Genomic DNA, 15357 nt, shown 5'->3' with positions numbered 1-15357 from the left:
TGTTAAGACCGTTTCGAAAAATGTGCCCCAAAGCGATTGAGAAAAACTGTATATAAAATATTGATATGTAGTCAGTCTCCCTATTTGGATGGTAACAGCCTATAATGATACAAATATGTTTAAGGATCTCTGTATTTTTAATTGTGCAGGGCTAAAAGAAAGCAGGTGTGTGTATGAATCAGCAGAGCTGAATGAGTGTGCTCAGACGGCCTACTTTCACGACCAGCCTGCTGGTGTCTCTGTCCCTTTGCGAGTTATCATAAATATTTGTTTTATTCAGCTCCAATCCTCCAACATAGCCTATCTCTTTGCCAGATTAAACACATACATACACACACACACACACACACACACACACACACACACACACACACACACACACACACACACACACACACACACACACACACACACACACACACACACACACACACACACACACACACACACATATGTCTGGTTTACTATCTTTGTGGGGACTCTCCATAGACTTAATGGTTTTTATACTGTACAAACTGTATATTCTATCTCCTTACACTAACCTAAACCTACCCATCACAGAAAACTTTCTGCATTTTTACATTTCCAAAAAAACTCATTCTGTATGATTTATAAGCTTGTTTACCCATGGGGGCTTCAATTTAGGTCCCCACTGTGACACGAGTCCCCATGAGTCAGTGTGCATTCAGGTTGAAGTCATGATAGAAAACATGAATAGAAAAACATGAACACACATTACACACACACACACACACACACACACACACACACACACACACACACACACACACACACACACACACACACACACACACACACACACACACACACACACACACACACACACACACACACACACCACTTAAGCTTCAGCTGTAATTTCAATTCACATTTTTCAGTCTTAGCACATCACCTGTTTGCCTGATGTTCAAATGCATGCACAGTGCCGAAATAAAGCAGGTATATCTTCCTAGCAACACACCTGTTGTCTTTGGATTTGGCGAATTGTTGTAAAGATGAGGAGATCATTCACTCTTTCTTCGCTGCAAATGAGAACGCTGAGCCAGAATGGAGATAGTTATGTTTAAATAGGCTATGGGAGAGTGTTTGTTCTGAACATTATAGCACACACTGAAATTAAAGGATCTCACCACTCTCTCTCTCTCTCTCTTTCTCAAAACAGTGTCGAAACAGTCTTACGCTCAGTCACCCTGCAGCAGCCCACAAGTCACAGCTGTGAAAAATCAGGATAGGGCTAAAAGCCCTGGAGTCGCTGTGATCACGACAAGCTCGGAACAGCATCGGTAATAATGATTACAACACCACACATAGGCCTATATGTGGAAAATGTCTGACAGACAGACAGACAGACAGACAGACAGATAGATAGATAGATAGATAGATAGATAGATAGATAGATAGATAGATAGATAGATAGATAGATAGACAGACAGACAGACAGACAGACAGACAGACAGACAGACAGACAGACAGACAGACAGACAGACAGACAGACAGACAGACAGACAGACAGATAGATAGATAGATAGATAGATAGATAGATAGATAGATAGATAGATAGATAGATAGATAGACAGACAGACAGACAGAATGACAGATAGATAGATAGATAGATAGATAGACAGACAGACAGACAGACAGACAGACAGACAGACAGACAGACAGACAGACAGACAGAATGACAGACAGACAGACAGATAGATAGATAGATAGATAGATAGATAGATAGATAGATAGATAGATAGATAGATAGATAGACAGACAGACAGACAGACAGACAGACAGAATGACAGACAGACAGATAGATAGATAGATAGATAGATAGATAGATAGATAGATAGATAGATAGATAGATAGATAGATAGATAGACAGACAGACAGAATGACAGACAGATAGATAGATAGATAGATAGATAGATAGATAGATAGATAGATAGATAGATAGATAGATAGATAGATAGATAGATAGATAGACAGACAGACAGACAGAATGACAGACAGACAGATAGATAGATAGATAGATAGATAGATAGATAGATAGATAGATAGATAGATAGATAGATAGATAGATAGATAGATAGATAGATAGATAGATAGATAGATAGATAGATAGATAGATAGAATTTAGTGAATGATCAAAAGTATTTACTCAAAAACGTAACATTCTGTCAATCAGCAGAATAGATAGATAGATAGAATTTAGTGAATGATCAAAAGTATTTACTCAAAAACGTAACATTCTGTCAATCAGCAGAATATGAAGATGCGCCATCAAATGCCATTAATGACGGGAAATAGGAACAGAAGTGGAGTCAAACCCGCTATAACTAAACCAGTGACGGAACCCGCATTGCATCACAGAATCAATTCCTGGCCAGTGCACGCGCCCCAGGCTCTGCCGGCTTAATTACTCCTTTACCTTTCAGCGCGTGCAGTGCACACTAATCCGAACCGTTTAAGTGATGCATTAACACCGTCAAGTATGTGTTAAGGAAAGCGCTCGCCTTTTTTTTTTTTTTTTTTTTGTGGAAGTTTAGCTTCCAGTCTGAGGCGAATTCAAAGACGAGCGAGAGGTATCAGCAACAGGGCACTGCCAATTCACCGGTGTGGACAATTATACAGAAAGTATCTCGATCATCAATCGAGCAATCGGTAGCGAACATCACTGACGTCATTACTGGATATTGATTGCGTTGCTCTAATTGTGTGGGGATTTCTTAACATTTTTGCGTCATTAATGGAGCGGCGTAGGTGACGTTTGGACTGTTGCGTTCGAGAGGAGCTCTTAAGACTAAAAGCCGGCGCGGAAAAATGTAAGTAGCCGCCACAGACGAAATAGCAACCTGTTAAGGTGTCCAATATTGCTGCTGTTAAAGCGCGTCAGAAGTCACACAACTGCCATCAAAACAATCCGTTTAAAGCTTTTGCGTGTCATTCTTATTCCGAAGGGCATTTAATCGACTTGGTAATCTTGTGGGGCTCAAGGGCACAGTGTTATTCGTGCAGGGAGTTGAACGTAGCCTACGTCTGATTTTCTTGTCTAGATCCTCTAACGAGGACAAATAGGCTCAATGTAAGATGATGTCCTAATATCTCTTAAAAGGAACCCTGTGGATTCAGTCGTTTATGCTTCTAGATCCAATGTCCCTTCAAGGTCCTTTCTTATGTTGGAGGAATCTGAAGAGCAAATGAAAAAAATGTAATTGATATTGCATCCACATAATTCAAAACAGAAATCAATACCTTCACCTCTGCATTCATCTTAAAGGACAAATTCACTTCACAGTTTAGAAGTGGGCAAAATCACATAACTTGGAGAGAAACTTTATCTTCTTAACTTGTTTGAATTGGCATAATTTAGAGTTGATAAATCAATCAGTCAATTTTGATTAAAAAATGTTGCAAATGTATATGGTAAAAATGGCAGCTGTTTAGTAGAACTTTACCATAAAAATACTCTTGACGATATTACAAGCATTAGGCTACATGATGGCATTTTGGTGACCATATTTCACAATTCTTAAATGTGTGTCATTAAATGTTATAATGTTATTATACCAGCCTATTTGAGCTGTTGAAATCGTTAAATGTACTACCAATTTATAGCATTTCTCCATTCTTTTTTTCTGTTAAAATTACAAAAAACAAACAGTGTGGTTGTTTATTTCCATGCTGAATGTACACTCATAGAACTTTGAATGAGCTTAAACCACTTTGTTGCAGGCCAGTATTGAGCAGAAGACAGCCACATGCTATTGAGTTGAATGCGCACCGGGGTCTTATTCCCTGTCTGGGATGGTAATGTACATGCATGTAATCTAACATTGACCCTTGTTTCACACCCCCACTACGGATCGATGTCTCATTTTCTCTCCCAGACCCGTATTCAAATAGTCAATGAGGAAGATGTTCTTTTTAACTCTTCTGAGCTTCCACAATTCATTAAAGGAACATTACTGAAAGTTTTGTGGAAGATGCATCGAATTGGGTCATGTGTTAGCGCTGAGGGCGTTGGAACACCCAATTCAAAGAAATGTGCAGTGGGTGAGGATGCTCACCTGTCCAAATCATCTTTGTAATTTCCAAACCTTTCTTTCTTCTGTGGAACACATACACAATGTATATATATATATAGAAGAACGATGTTCAATGTTCAATGTTCAAACAACATTGACTTTCATTTATTGATATGAAAAAAAAAAACTTTTTTTTTCTCAAAATATCTTCTTTTATGTTCCACAGAAGAGAGAACGTCCTACAGGCTTAAAAAGGACATGAGGGTGAGTAAATTATTACAGAATTTTTATTTTGGGGTGAACTGTCCCTTTAAAAAGAAATAGCTTATATCTGTGAAGAACTGTTAAGCAGTGACTGCCAGATTTGACCGTGTTTGCAATCATCTTTTTGATGACCGGTGCACAAAGACATCAGCAGAGACAGGGTTGTGTTATGTACGAGTATGCATGGATGGAAGAGAGAGAAAGAGCTTGAACACATACACAAAAACACTGCAGTGTTGCAAGAAAACTGTCAGAATTCACAGTGATGCATTCATATTTCATCCCAGCCTGTGCTCCTGCTGTTCCCTGAGCTGGCAGCGGACCTGTTACTGAGCCCAAAAGCAGCCTACCAGTTTCTATCTCTGTAGGGAAATCTGTTTAACAACTCATTGGTTTCTTTCCCTCTCTCCAAGGGATTCTGTCTTTCATCCCGTGAAGACTTTGAGCTGCTCGTGGGCCGAGCTTGAAATGCAGCCTATGCATCTATATTTAGTATTTACTGTAAGCACAAGTAATGTTAATGAGTAGTGTAATGAACTGCCCACCGGCTCTCCATTGGTTTTTAAAGAGAGGATGTTCTGTGTTATTACAGATCAGTTCATTTCTCCTTATAGGCAAAAGAAAGGGTAACAGGTGCATCCCAGTTTTTCAACTGAATCCATTTAGTAGGCTATTTTCTTTCATTGAAATAACAAATTTTAGTATGAACTTTCTATGAACTGAAAACAGGCTACCTCTCTCTCTGCCTTACAGGATTGCATGGTTCGTTTAAAACTTAGTCATAAAGCCATAAAATAGCCTGGTATACGTAATCTACGCGTTAAGTGCTTGAGTTCACGGTAGTGCAAAATAGCGATTAGTCACACAGCGGGAATAAATACATCTATTGATTTTTGACAGTCGAGTCAACACAGGTATGGAGTGTAGTAACCCCTGTCTTCCCACACAAAGTGGGGTTTCAGCGCGTTATGGCATTTATTGCTGCGCGCGCACGGGCACATGGAAGAGTTCATTCGACAGCTGGATGAGCTGCTGGGCTGTTTTCTGCGGAGAAAGACCTGTTACTCGGTTCATGCAGCTTGTTGAATAGCGTCCCGGTGATGCGGAGGTGATCTTGTGGCGTTTGGGAATACCGTTTCGCCTTTAAATACTTAAATTCCCGCTATACGTTATGGCGCGAGACCGAGCCCAACAGCGCGTGCTTCAGTACCAGCAAACTCTGGTGAGTATTGCTGGTCAACGTGATTGTTTTTTTTTTTATCGCGAAACGAGCTGTTTTATCCTCAGGTTCGTACAAGTATGATTGAGTAAATGTAAAACTGTGGATTTATTTAAGTTATGAATGAAATTTCCCTTTGAATTGCTTAAGTAGAGGATAATACATATAGGCTAAGTTGGAGAGAATGTAATCGCCTAATAATTGTAGGCCAGGAGTGCAAAAGACGGTTGATATTTAATTTGTGTGTTGCTCGACATTTGTATTAAACGTAGGCTATATGTTTCCAGCTAATTAAGTATATTGATATAGGTGGTAGGCTAATGCTGTGGAGTCCATAATAACATTTGAAGCAACTAATGGCATCATTTGCATTGAGTTCTAACAGATTTCAAGTTTAAGGGCATCATCAAAGTCCTCCCTTCATTTTGCTTCATCCCCTCAGTGCCCCTCCTACTCCTGCTCTTGCACTTGTGGACTAAATGTAGATCCACTCTGCATATTAATTGACTCATGCACCAGTTTCCCCCCCATCTCTGTCACATGATGATTGACAGCTGTACCCTGGAGCACTTGACAGGCATGTCTCTATATTCAGGCAGATGTGAAGAGGAGGAGAACTGTAGAAGGACATGTTCAAATGGTTGGTATGGGGTAGTCTTCTCATTCTGCACCAAAATCCCCTGCTTCACCCCTCCCACTAACATCTATCTATCTGAGTAAGTTTTTTTGCACTGTTATGACAAATGTGTTTGCATAATGAAGGTAGGCGTGAAGTGGCCGCACTCGGATCCATGTGTTGCATTCGTGTCTTGTCTTTTTGAGTTCAGGCTATTTCTGAGCAGCCTTTCTCCCTGCAGGGCCAGACGATGTGTTCCACAGCGTCTATGTGTGTGATGAATGAAACTGGGACATTTTTTTTTCTGGCCCTGCTTTCCTTATCGGCGAGAGGATCAATACAGCGCTATACAAAATGGTGGCTGGAGACTCACGGTTTCATTGCCTCTCTCAACACCTTTCCTTTTTGACCAGGGGTTGGACCTCGTTCAGATTGATATCTTTATCATTGACTGTCCTCACAATGTGCTTTCCTGCATTGCCAGACACTTGGCCAAAGGAGGATTAGTCTGTGATGTGTGGTTTTCCATTCCATGTTTGTTTTTCTTTTAGTATGCACAAGCTCACTCTGTATTTTATTCTTTATTGCCTAAATGCTCAAATGTGGCAGATACTGTCAGTTTTAAGAAATCTTGCTCAGTGATTCATGTTTGCACTGAAACTCATGATTGCACTGGTGATATTAACTCCTCAAAAGGCTTTTGAAATGGTCTTGCAGGTAAGGGCATAACAAGTGCAGTAAGTCTGCTCTTTAGTGGCCTTTTGTATCTTGCAGCTCTCGATTGCACATACCCACACTATTTGTGATTTTCTTCCCCTCAGCGCAAAAAATCTATTTCTCTCAAAACCTTCTCATCTGCACTGGCAGTACCTTTGAAAGATTTTGCTGTATTGTTTAGATAGAAGAAGGGAATGAACCATAAACCTCACATTTTTGCTTCCTCAAGAGAGCCAGGGTCAAATGTGCTTTCCCCAAGCTCTCAGCATAAATAGCATGCCTGAAGAAACTATCCTCCTGGCTTTAGCACACATCACTCCTCTGTGTCACTGCCACTTCTGCATGGACTGGTAGAGAGTCTCTGCTATCACCCTCTTTGATCATTGGCAGCATTCAATCCATCAAAAATCCGTTCAGCATTTCTGGCTGAAATGCTGCAGCCCTAGCAGAGCTGATATGAGATGAGAGCTGAATAAGAGCTGAGTAAAGATTACAGACAGGTGTCAGTCTGGAGGCAAGCAGTGGCAGAAACCAGGTGCACCTATTTCCATTTAAAATCATAAGAGTGACTGTTTACTTGGCTGATAGGATGGAAAATTGATTGTACTGCTGAAAGATTGGTTGAGTAAAATAGGGATTGAGTGTTCTGGTGAAACTGGTTGAGTCATAGAAGACATTACTCAGGACTACAAGAGCAGTGCAGTTAAAGGAATAGTGCACCCAAAAATGTCATTCCATTTTTTTTCTTATGTGAAATACAAACTGAGATGTTGTGTTTTTTGTTTCATAAAAAGAAAGTGGTTGGTGACTGCCAAATGACAAAATGGCACATAAAAATGTGTTAAATATGTTTTTTTTATACACTTACATTCAAAAGTTTGCAGTCTGTAAGATTTTGCTTTAAATACATCCTTTTATTCTGCAAGGATGCATTAAATTGGTGAAAAGCGATAGCGAAGACATTTATAATGTTACAAAAAATTCAAATAAACGCTATTTAAATTTCATTATTGAACACATACACAAAAACACATTCTGACAGTTTTTATTACAAATTATTCATTAAAGAATAGCCTACTGAAAAAATGTATCATGATTACCCAGATAAATATGCTATCATATGGCTTCAGAACACATGGAGTATAATGCAAAAGCCACATGGAGTATATTATGGATAATGTACATCCAGCTGCTCTGCTTTATTCTGAGATAACAACCGGCTGGATGTACATTAACTTGCTTATTACACGGCTACTTGCCACATAAGTAAATAATTAGAAATATTGCTCTGAGTCAAAATATTTTATTATGTCTTTAAGCTTCCACTGAGCAGTTGCTAGTGCGGCAAGTTCAAACTAGACGGACATTAAGGGATACGGTACAGTCAGACCACTTATTACACAGCATTTCACCACATAAATAATTATGGGGATAAGAGATGCTGATTTGAGATTAAACTTTTAAAATCGTACCTGTTTGTTATCTTATAATTCAATGTACAAAACAATAGTTGCAAAATGGCATCAGTTGTGTTTGATACTGGATGACGTAGTTAAAAATCTGTACACAAAATATTGATTTGATGGAGTTTTTATAGTTTAATAGCTCACCAAACGCAAAACTTCCAAGAAGAAAAAATGTTCCTAGCAAGCGTATAGCATTGCTGACTTCAGTAACCCACACTCTCAGAAAAAAAGGTACAAAAGCTGTCACTGGGACCGTACCCTACAAAAGGGTTCTAATATGTACCATTTAGGTACTAATATGTACACGTTTGGTACCAATATGTACCTTTGAGGGACTTAAATGTACTCTTTAGGTAGCCTACAAAGGTGTACTTTAAGAAAAGGTACCGCCACAGTGACAGCTTTTGTACCTTTTTTTTTCTGAGAGTGCATATGAGCCTGTTACCTGTTTTCAGTGGTTGTTATCGAGGAATTACACATATGGCGCGATTGACCAATCAGAATCAAGTATTCCACAGCCTTGTAATAATTTGAACCCTTTCACACGTAAGTTTAAAAATATTCTAGCTGCCCCCCATCCCCCCCACCCCGAGTGAGTTTTTTAAGGCAAACGTTGTTTTAGAACTTATCACCTTATTATTATAAACCTTTTTAATCATTATGTTAGCTGATCTATAATGTGCAAAGGGCGTCGCCATGTTAGTTTGCACCGCAATTCAGATAATCGTATCGGATTTACAACACATCAATTCATCCATCCCAGCAAGCAATAGCTGTCATTTCACTGACTATGTTAACTATAGACCCGAAATAGTCCCGATAGTAACCCACTTCTAGTCAAAATAACCTTGAATTTGGTTGCATGTCATTTTTCATTTCTTTGAATGCATAGTCTGTGCATCTATTCATGGGCTATTGTTAGACGTCTATTCAATTTTCACAGACAACTCAAATATTGCCTTGTTTTAGCCTAGACGTCAGGGCTGTGTTTTCTTTTAAAGCAAAATTGCTTGTTAGGATGTCTCCTGAAATACATGAATTTAGGTGGCCTGTGAAATGGGAGAAGAATAGAGTAAGTTTTATAGTTCCCTAATACCTGCAAAATGTGAATATGACATAAATAAAACACATTGTCAATTTATATAGTCTGTCTGATGCACTGAACATTCTAATCACACCGGTGTGATTGTACAAGCGTACAAAAGGGTTAAAGGGTTTAAGCTTGAAAATTCTGCCTAACATCTCCTTTTGTGTTTCATGGAATGAAATGAGTTGGTATGATAAGGATATAAGACAAGTAAAGGATGATTTTAATTTTTGTGTGAACTGTCTCTTAAAACTCTGCCTCAGATTGAGTAGTGAAGGTGTTGTTGTGACCCATGGTTTTGACCTTTCAGGGTGTGTTTCAAGATAGCTTGCCAGTTTCCTCAACCAGGGGAGGAGGATTTCGGCCACCGATGAGATCAAAGAGTGTAGATGTGCTGAGGACACAAGTCCTACAGTGTGACATCAGCCTCACCACACATAACCAGCATGGTGCCCGCAGTCACAGACATGTGATTATGCTTTTAGCACCGCTAGAGCATCTTTACAGTGTACTTACTAAAGCAGGAAGATGGTAGTGACCTCACACTTTACCCACAAACCATGGCAAGAGAGAGATGTAGGGGCGGGATGTCTTTAATAGCCATTGGTACAGCCTGCGGTTTAGTCATGCATGCATGTAAATTGATCTGCAGTGTTCATACGCTCTTAGATGAATGATTTGCTTTAGAGATATGCTATTCATCACTCTCCAAGATGATTTGACTAGCCCATTTATGACTTTTTTCTACAAATGAAGCGATGAATAACCTTAAGCAGGCAAGGCAACAGCTCTAATGACAGCCATACCTACTTGATTGCAAAATGGATTAAAGAAGGCAGTTTAATCCCACATCAGCTTTTAGTCGCATGCTCGCCATCCAAGCATCTGAAACACCATTTGGCCCTGAACCACTATAATTTAATAGAACACCTCAAGTAAAGATATTACACATTTCTTTAATATTCTTCATTCTGGCTCAATGTCAAACCGTCCCACACCAGGTTGGGTGGAGTCATTAGTCTAATGGGATCAATGCCTTAATTCTTTTTTTTTTCTTGCAAGGGATGTTTTGGGGAACAGGAAAAGTTATGGTTGCTGACAGAGGTTGGTTTCGTGAATCTGTTAAATGCTAATCCAATGCATCCTTTGCCTTACTTTTTCCATTATATAAATTAAAGAAGGTCTGACATGGCGGATCTAAAACTTATCTTGATGTTCTTTTAGAGATGTGACATCAAATGTCCTGGTAGGGGAAGGAATTTGCACAAAAAGGCTTGATATCATCCTGTCAAGAATGTCGGCAGAAATATATTTTAAAGCCATGAGCTTAGGTAAGATGTTGTTTATGATCTTGAGAGAAGTTTCTGCCTTGTTTTCACCACAAAATAAAACTAGAGCGGTGTATACACTACCTTTCAAAAATTTGGGGTCAGTAAGATGTTTAGTCTTTTTTGAATGAAACTGATACTTTTATTCAGCAAGGACACATTAAACTGATCAAAAGTGACAGTACATTATTTGTAATTTTGCTAAAGATTGTTGCTTCAGGTAGGCTGTTGTTTGAATTTTCCAAAGAATTCTGAAATATATTATGCAGACAGACTTTTTTCAACATGGATAATAATAAGAAATGCTTCTTGAGCAGCACCAAATCAGGATATTAGAATGATTTCTGAAGGATCATGTGACACTGAAGACTGGAAATTCAGCTTTCCCATCATAGGAATAAATTACATTTTTAAGAAAAAGATTTTTACAGTGTATGCATGCTTTTAATTCTTTATGTGCTTGTTATTGGTTTCCCATGTTCATTGTACATTTAGCTAAGCTGAAGACACTTTCTAGGATTTCTATGTTTTTTTAGTTGTTGTTTTTTTGAAGATCGTAAAAACAAATAAGTTGTAATGCAGAATCTGCAGTCTTAAAGGGATAGTTCACCCAAAAATGAAAATTAGCCTATGATTTACTCACCCTCAAGCCATCCTATGTGTATATGACATTCTTCTTTCAGACGAATACAATCGGAGTTCTATTAAAAAATGTCCTGGCTCTTCCAAGCTTTATAATGGGAGTCAATGGGTATATTTTTTTGGAAGTCCATCAAAGCGCATCTATCCCTAAAACTATCCCTTTAATGTGACATGCTCAGTGACTTCCCTTATGACACCCATCTAGTAACGAACCAATTGGAGCATAGCAATTGATGGCGTTATCTGCACGCTTGTGTGTACCTGGTATTCCCTACTATACATAAAGAGACAGAGAGAAGAATAGAGATGTTTGGTTGAAAATACTTGTTTATATGAAAGGGTTAACACAAATGTATTTTTGCCTTCAAGTTATCTTCTATCAAAATTATCTTGTGTCTGCTTTGAAGAATGTCATATTTAGCCTAGCAACAGACTCCAGACACTTGAAAGGAAAAAGATCTTGCTTTGGCTTGAGCTGCCCATTTCAATTTTGCATGTCAATAAGTATGTCAGAATGTGATAGGGACTGTAAAACGCCCAGTCATGCCTGTCAATCATGACCAAAGTCTAAGCTAAGATGCACATTGTACAGTTGACATAAAAAAGATCGCACACTCTACCGTGGACATTGTGGAAGATCTCTTGGGGTCATATTGTACAGTCTGACAAGCAGCAATCAAAATGGACAGCAAATATTTCACAGTATACAGCGATATTTAATTGCGGTGGCTATTACATCCCACTCAGTCTGTAGTGGAGTGGTGCACCTGCCTTAGCGACACAGGACAGGGCACTTGATGCTCTCAGACGGCTGGCAAAAGGCTCTGAGGCAGAACTGGTAAAAGGTTCCATTTACACTCCAAAACCCTTCAGAGAGATCTTTGCCAGAGGCCACTCTAATCCACCTGAACTATTCCTTGAGCTTGTGTGCCTGTGAGTCTATTTGATTAGCATACTTGCTAGCTGTGTACCAATAAATGTAGGTCTACAGGTCAATGACATATAAGAGTGTACTTGATAAAGAGGACAAATAAAAATACGTTAGAAACTCACTTTTTGTATTCATGTAGGTTTCATATGGTATTAAAAACACATTTATACCATTTTCAAGAAAATAAATTGTTATTAAAGGGCACTATTGTGACCTTTTTGGGTCTACTAAAGGTTTTCATGCTTGAATGTTCAAAAAACACCTTATTTTTCACATATTTAACACTATTGCAGCACCCCTCTTCCTAGTCTGTCAGTAACACTTTGGGCCCTATTTTAACGATCTGAAACGCAAGTGTCAAAGCGCAAAGCCCAAGTAACTTTGTGGGCGGGTCTTGGCGCTGTTGCTATTTTCCTGGCGGGATAAATGACTCTTGCGCCAGGCGCAAATCTAAAATGGGTTGGTCTGAAGTAGCTTCATTATTCATAGGTGTGGTTTGGGCGTAATGTGAAATAAACCAATCAGAGCGTCATCTCACATTCCCTTTAAGAGCAGGCGTGCTTTGTTCTAAAGCGGATTCCTATTATAACGGCGGATTTGCCAGACGCGCGCCAGGAGCGTCCACAGCCAAGGAGAGCAACGCTCTCGTCAGGGACGTTGGGGATGGAGAAACCCACCCAAATTAACTTCGGTTAAAAAGGCGTATGATAATTTGGGTAAATGTGTAAGGTAGATGTATGCTTTTATAATAAATTGTCTATCTATCTATCTATCTATCTATCTATCTATCTATCTATCTATCTATCTATCTATCTATCTATCTATCTATCTATCTATCTATCTATCTATCTATCTATCTATCTATCTATCTATCTATCTATCTATCGTAATAATGTATGATTTGCAAAAATGAAAACTGCAGCTTTTGGAATGGAATGTTTGCGCCGGAACACGCCTCCTTTTTTGCGCTGAACCGCCCAGGGAGCGCAAGTTCATTCCCTAATTTAGCGACGTGCTTCTGTGGAGGGAAAAGCACGCTTTGCGCGGGTGTAAAATAGGAATGATACATGCGTCAGTGTACAAAGTCAATTTCGCTGGGTGCAAGATAGGGCCCTCTATTTAGTTCCGGTCTCTATAAAGCCTCTTCTTCTGAAAAGTGCATTGTGCACTGATTGGTTTGCTGGAGCCGTGTTTTGTGATTGGTCAACGACTTCAAGCGTGTTTTGGAAATGTCAGGTCCCTTATAATCGTGAATTTTAATACACTACTAACACATCTCAACTCAGCTTCAGTCAAAGCGGGAAAGCAGATTTGAATTTAGCAGTTCATCACGTGATGCACATAATGTTCTAATCACACTGGTGTTTGTACACAAGAGCTTCACGTCTTACAACAGTTACTGAACTGGGGATTTTGCATGTGAAAGCAGCACTGTCAGACCTGACTTATTGTACCAGTTGTGTGAAAGAATAGAAAAACGTGCCCCGTTTGCCCAGTAACTACTGCAGAGCCCTTCCTGGTCATAATGCCGCAGGTCTGTTTGACTGCTAGGATACTGAAGGGAAACACTTTAAAGGCTTATTGTATCGAGTAAGTGTGCTCTGAAGTGTTGACGGGGTTGAGCATGATGTGATGAGGCAGCATCTGTTGGCTAAACCTTGTTTTTCACAGCTTGTCGCCTAAACCCTTTTCCTATTTTCTAGGAGAGGTCAGGAGCTCACCTGTGATAGGAGCGTCGCACTTCGGACGTGCCATTTGATTGGTCGCAGCAGGTCATTGAATGTGACAGCTTGTGTTGCTAAGGTTAAATGTCACTGTTTGGAAATGGTGGGAGAGTTTAATTGGGCCAGACTAATATATCAAGCTGTCCAGGATGGACGGGTGCCAAGCTGATGAAGACGATGACTTGGTGCGATTAGGCGACGGCTTCAGGTGGGTAGATGTTTAGAATGAGTGACAAAGGGGTGCATAGGTTGTGTGAAACGAGGCAGACGGAGCAGAGGAGGAAGAGGAGGGTATGGATCAATCTGTGCATGGGCTGCTTTGCTTTCTCTCTATGAGCTGCACCTGCTCATGCGAGCGAAGAGAGAGTCTGCTGGAATCGTGATGCTCATCTCAATGTGCCGCTGGCGGCAGAGCTCCTCAGATCAGAGTGCCGTGTGTTTATAGAACAGAGAGAGAGGGAGAAACAGGAGGATGGAGTGGGAGAGAGGGATTGTGGCGCTACACAACGGACCTGCCAATATTCCCGTCTCTCCATCTTTAGCACCGTGGGCATGTGCCTGTGTGGGAGCAGCTGACTGTAAGAACGAGGGATGGGAGAAGAAAGGAATAGGGAAAGGCAGAGGACAATGGGTGGGAAGGGCTCAAAATACCCCCTTACGTCACCCACACAATATCGGAGGACAAAATCATGTCAGGATGATACAATATGAAATCAGCTGAAGGATACAAAATTGTTGAAAGCATTATTGTAAGTTTGCAGTGGTTTGGCTGAAAGGACAGACTCCCCAATTTCTGGTGAAAATTGATTTAGACAGACTTTAATTAGATCTCTAGTCAGGGTCCAAGATGAACCCAATGCAAGCTAAAATTGGGTTTGGCAAGTAAATAAAACGAATTGTAAGGAGAGTCTGAACATCACTGATGTGTGATATGCGTTATTCAAACCATAGTGATTCAAATCTAACAATTCTAACAATTTTAAAATATTTTACAGATGGTAAAAATTCACTCGTCATTGGCAGTTTTAGTTTTTCAAGAACAACCTGTGTGTGATCTTCATCTGTTATAATTCATGTTACTTTATTTCTTTCATATTATGTATATATACGTAGAATCTCAAACAGAAATCATAATGCAATGATCTATGGCTAAAAACTTAAATTACAGGTACTTTTGTAGATCAGTAACAACTCTTTTGTAAATTAGTATCTGAATATTTTTGCAATGCCCTCAATATGTCTCCCATGGTGTCCCTGAAAGCCCTGTATATTGAACAGAACTTATAACTTTAAAGCTATTATCCAGACTGATAGATTGTGGATTTT

The 15357-nt window shown here is 39.6% G+C and overlaps 1 protein-coding gene across 1 annotated transcript in view; it reads left to right on the top strand.

The window, feature by feature from the left end:
- Window positions 1-5472: 5472 nt before the first annotated feature.
- Window positions 5473-15357, top strand: part of clcn2a (chloride channel, voltage-sensitive 2a) — a gene marked incomplete at its 5' end in the record, with an annotated part of 41173 nt that continues 31288 nt past the window's right edge. Inside the window, one exon of the mRNA XM_081373980.1 lies at window positions 5473-5523. Within this exon, the coding sequence (XP_081230106.1) occupies window positions 5473-5523 (51 nt within the window). The remainder of the gene's footprint in view (window positions 5524-15357) is intronic.

Source organism: Scardinius erythrophthalmus (assembly GCF_964197995.2).
Source record: "Scardinius erythrophthalmus genome assembly, chromosome: 9".
NCBI lineage: Eukaryota > Metazoa > Chordata > Actinopteri > Cypriniformes > Leuciscidae > Scardinius > Scardinius erythrophthalmus.
The sequence above is the reverse complement of the archived record's forward strand: the minus strand, read 5'-3'. Positions and strand labels throughout refer to the sequence as shown.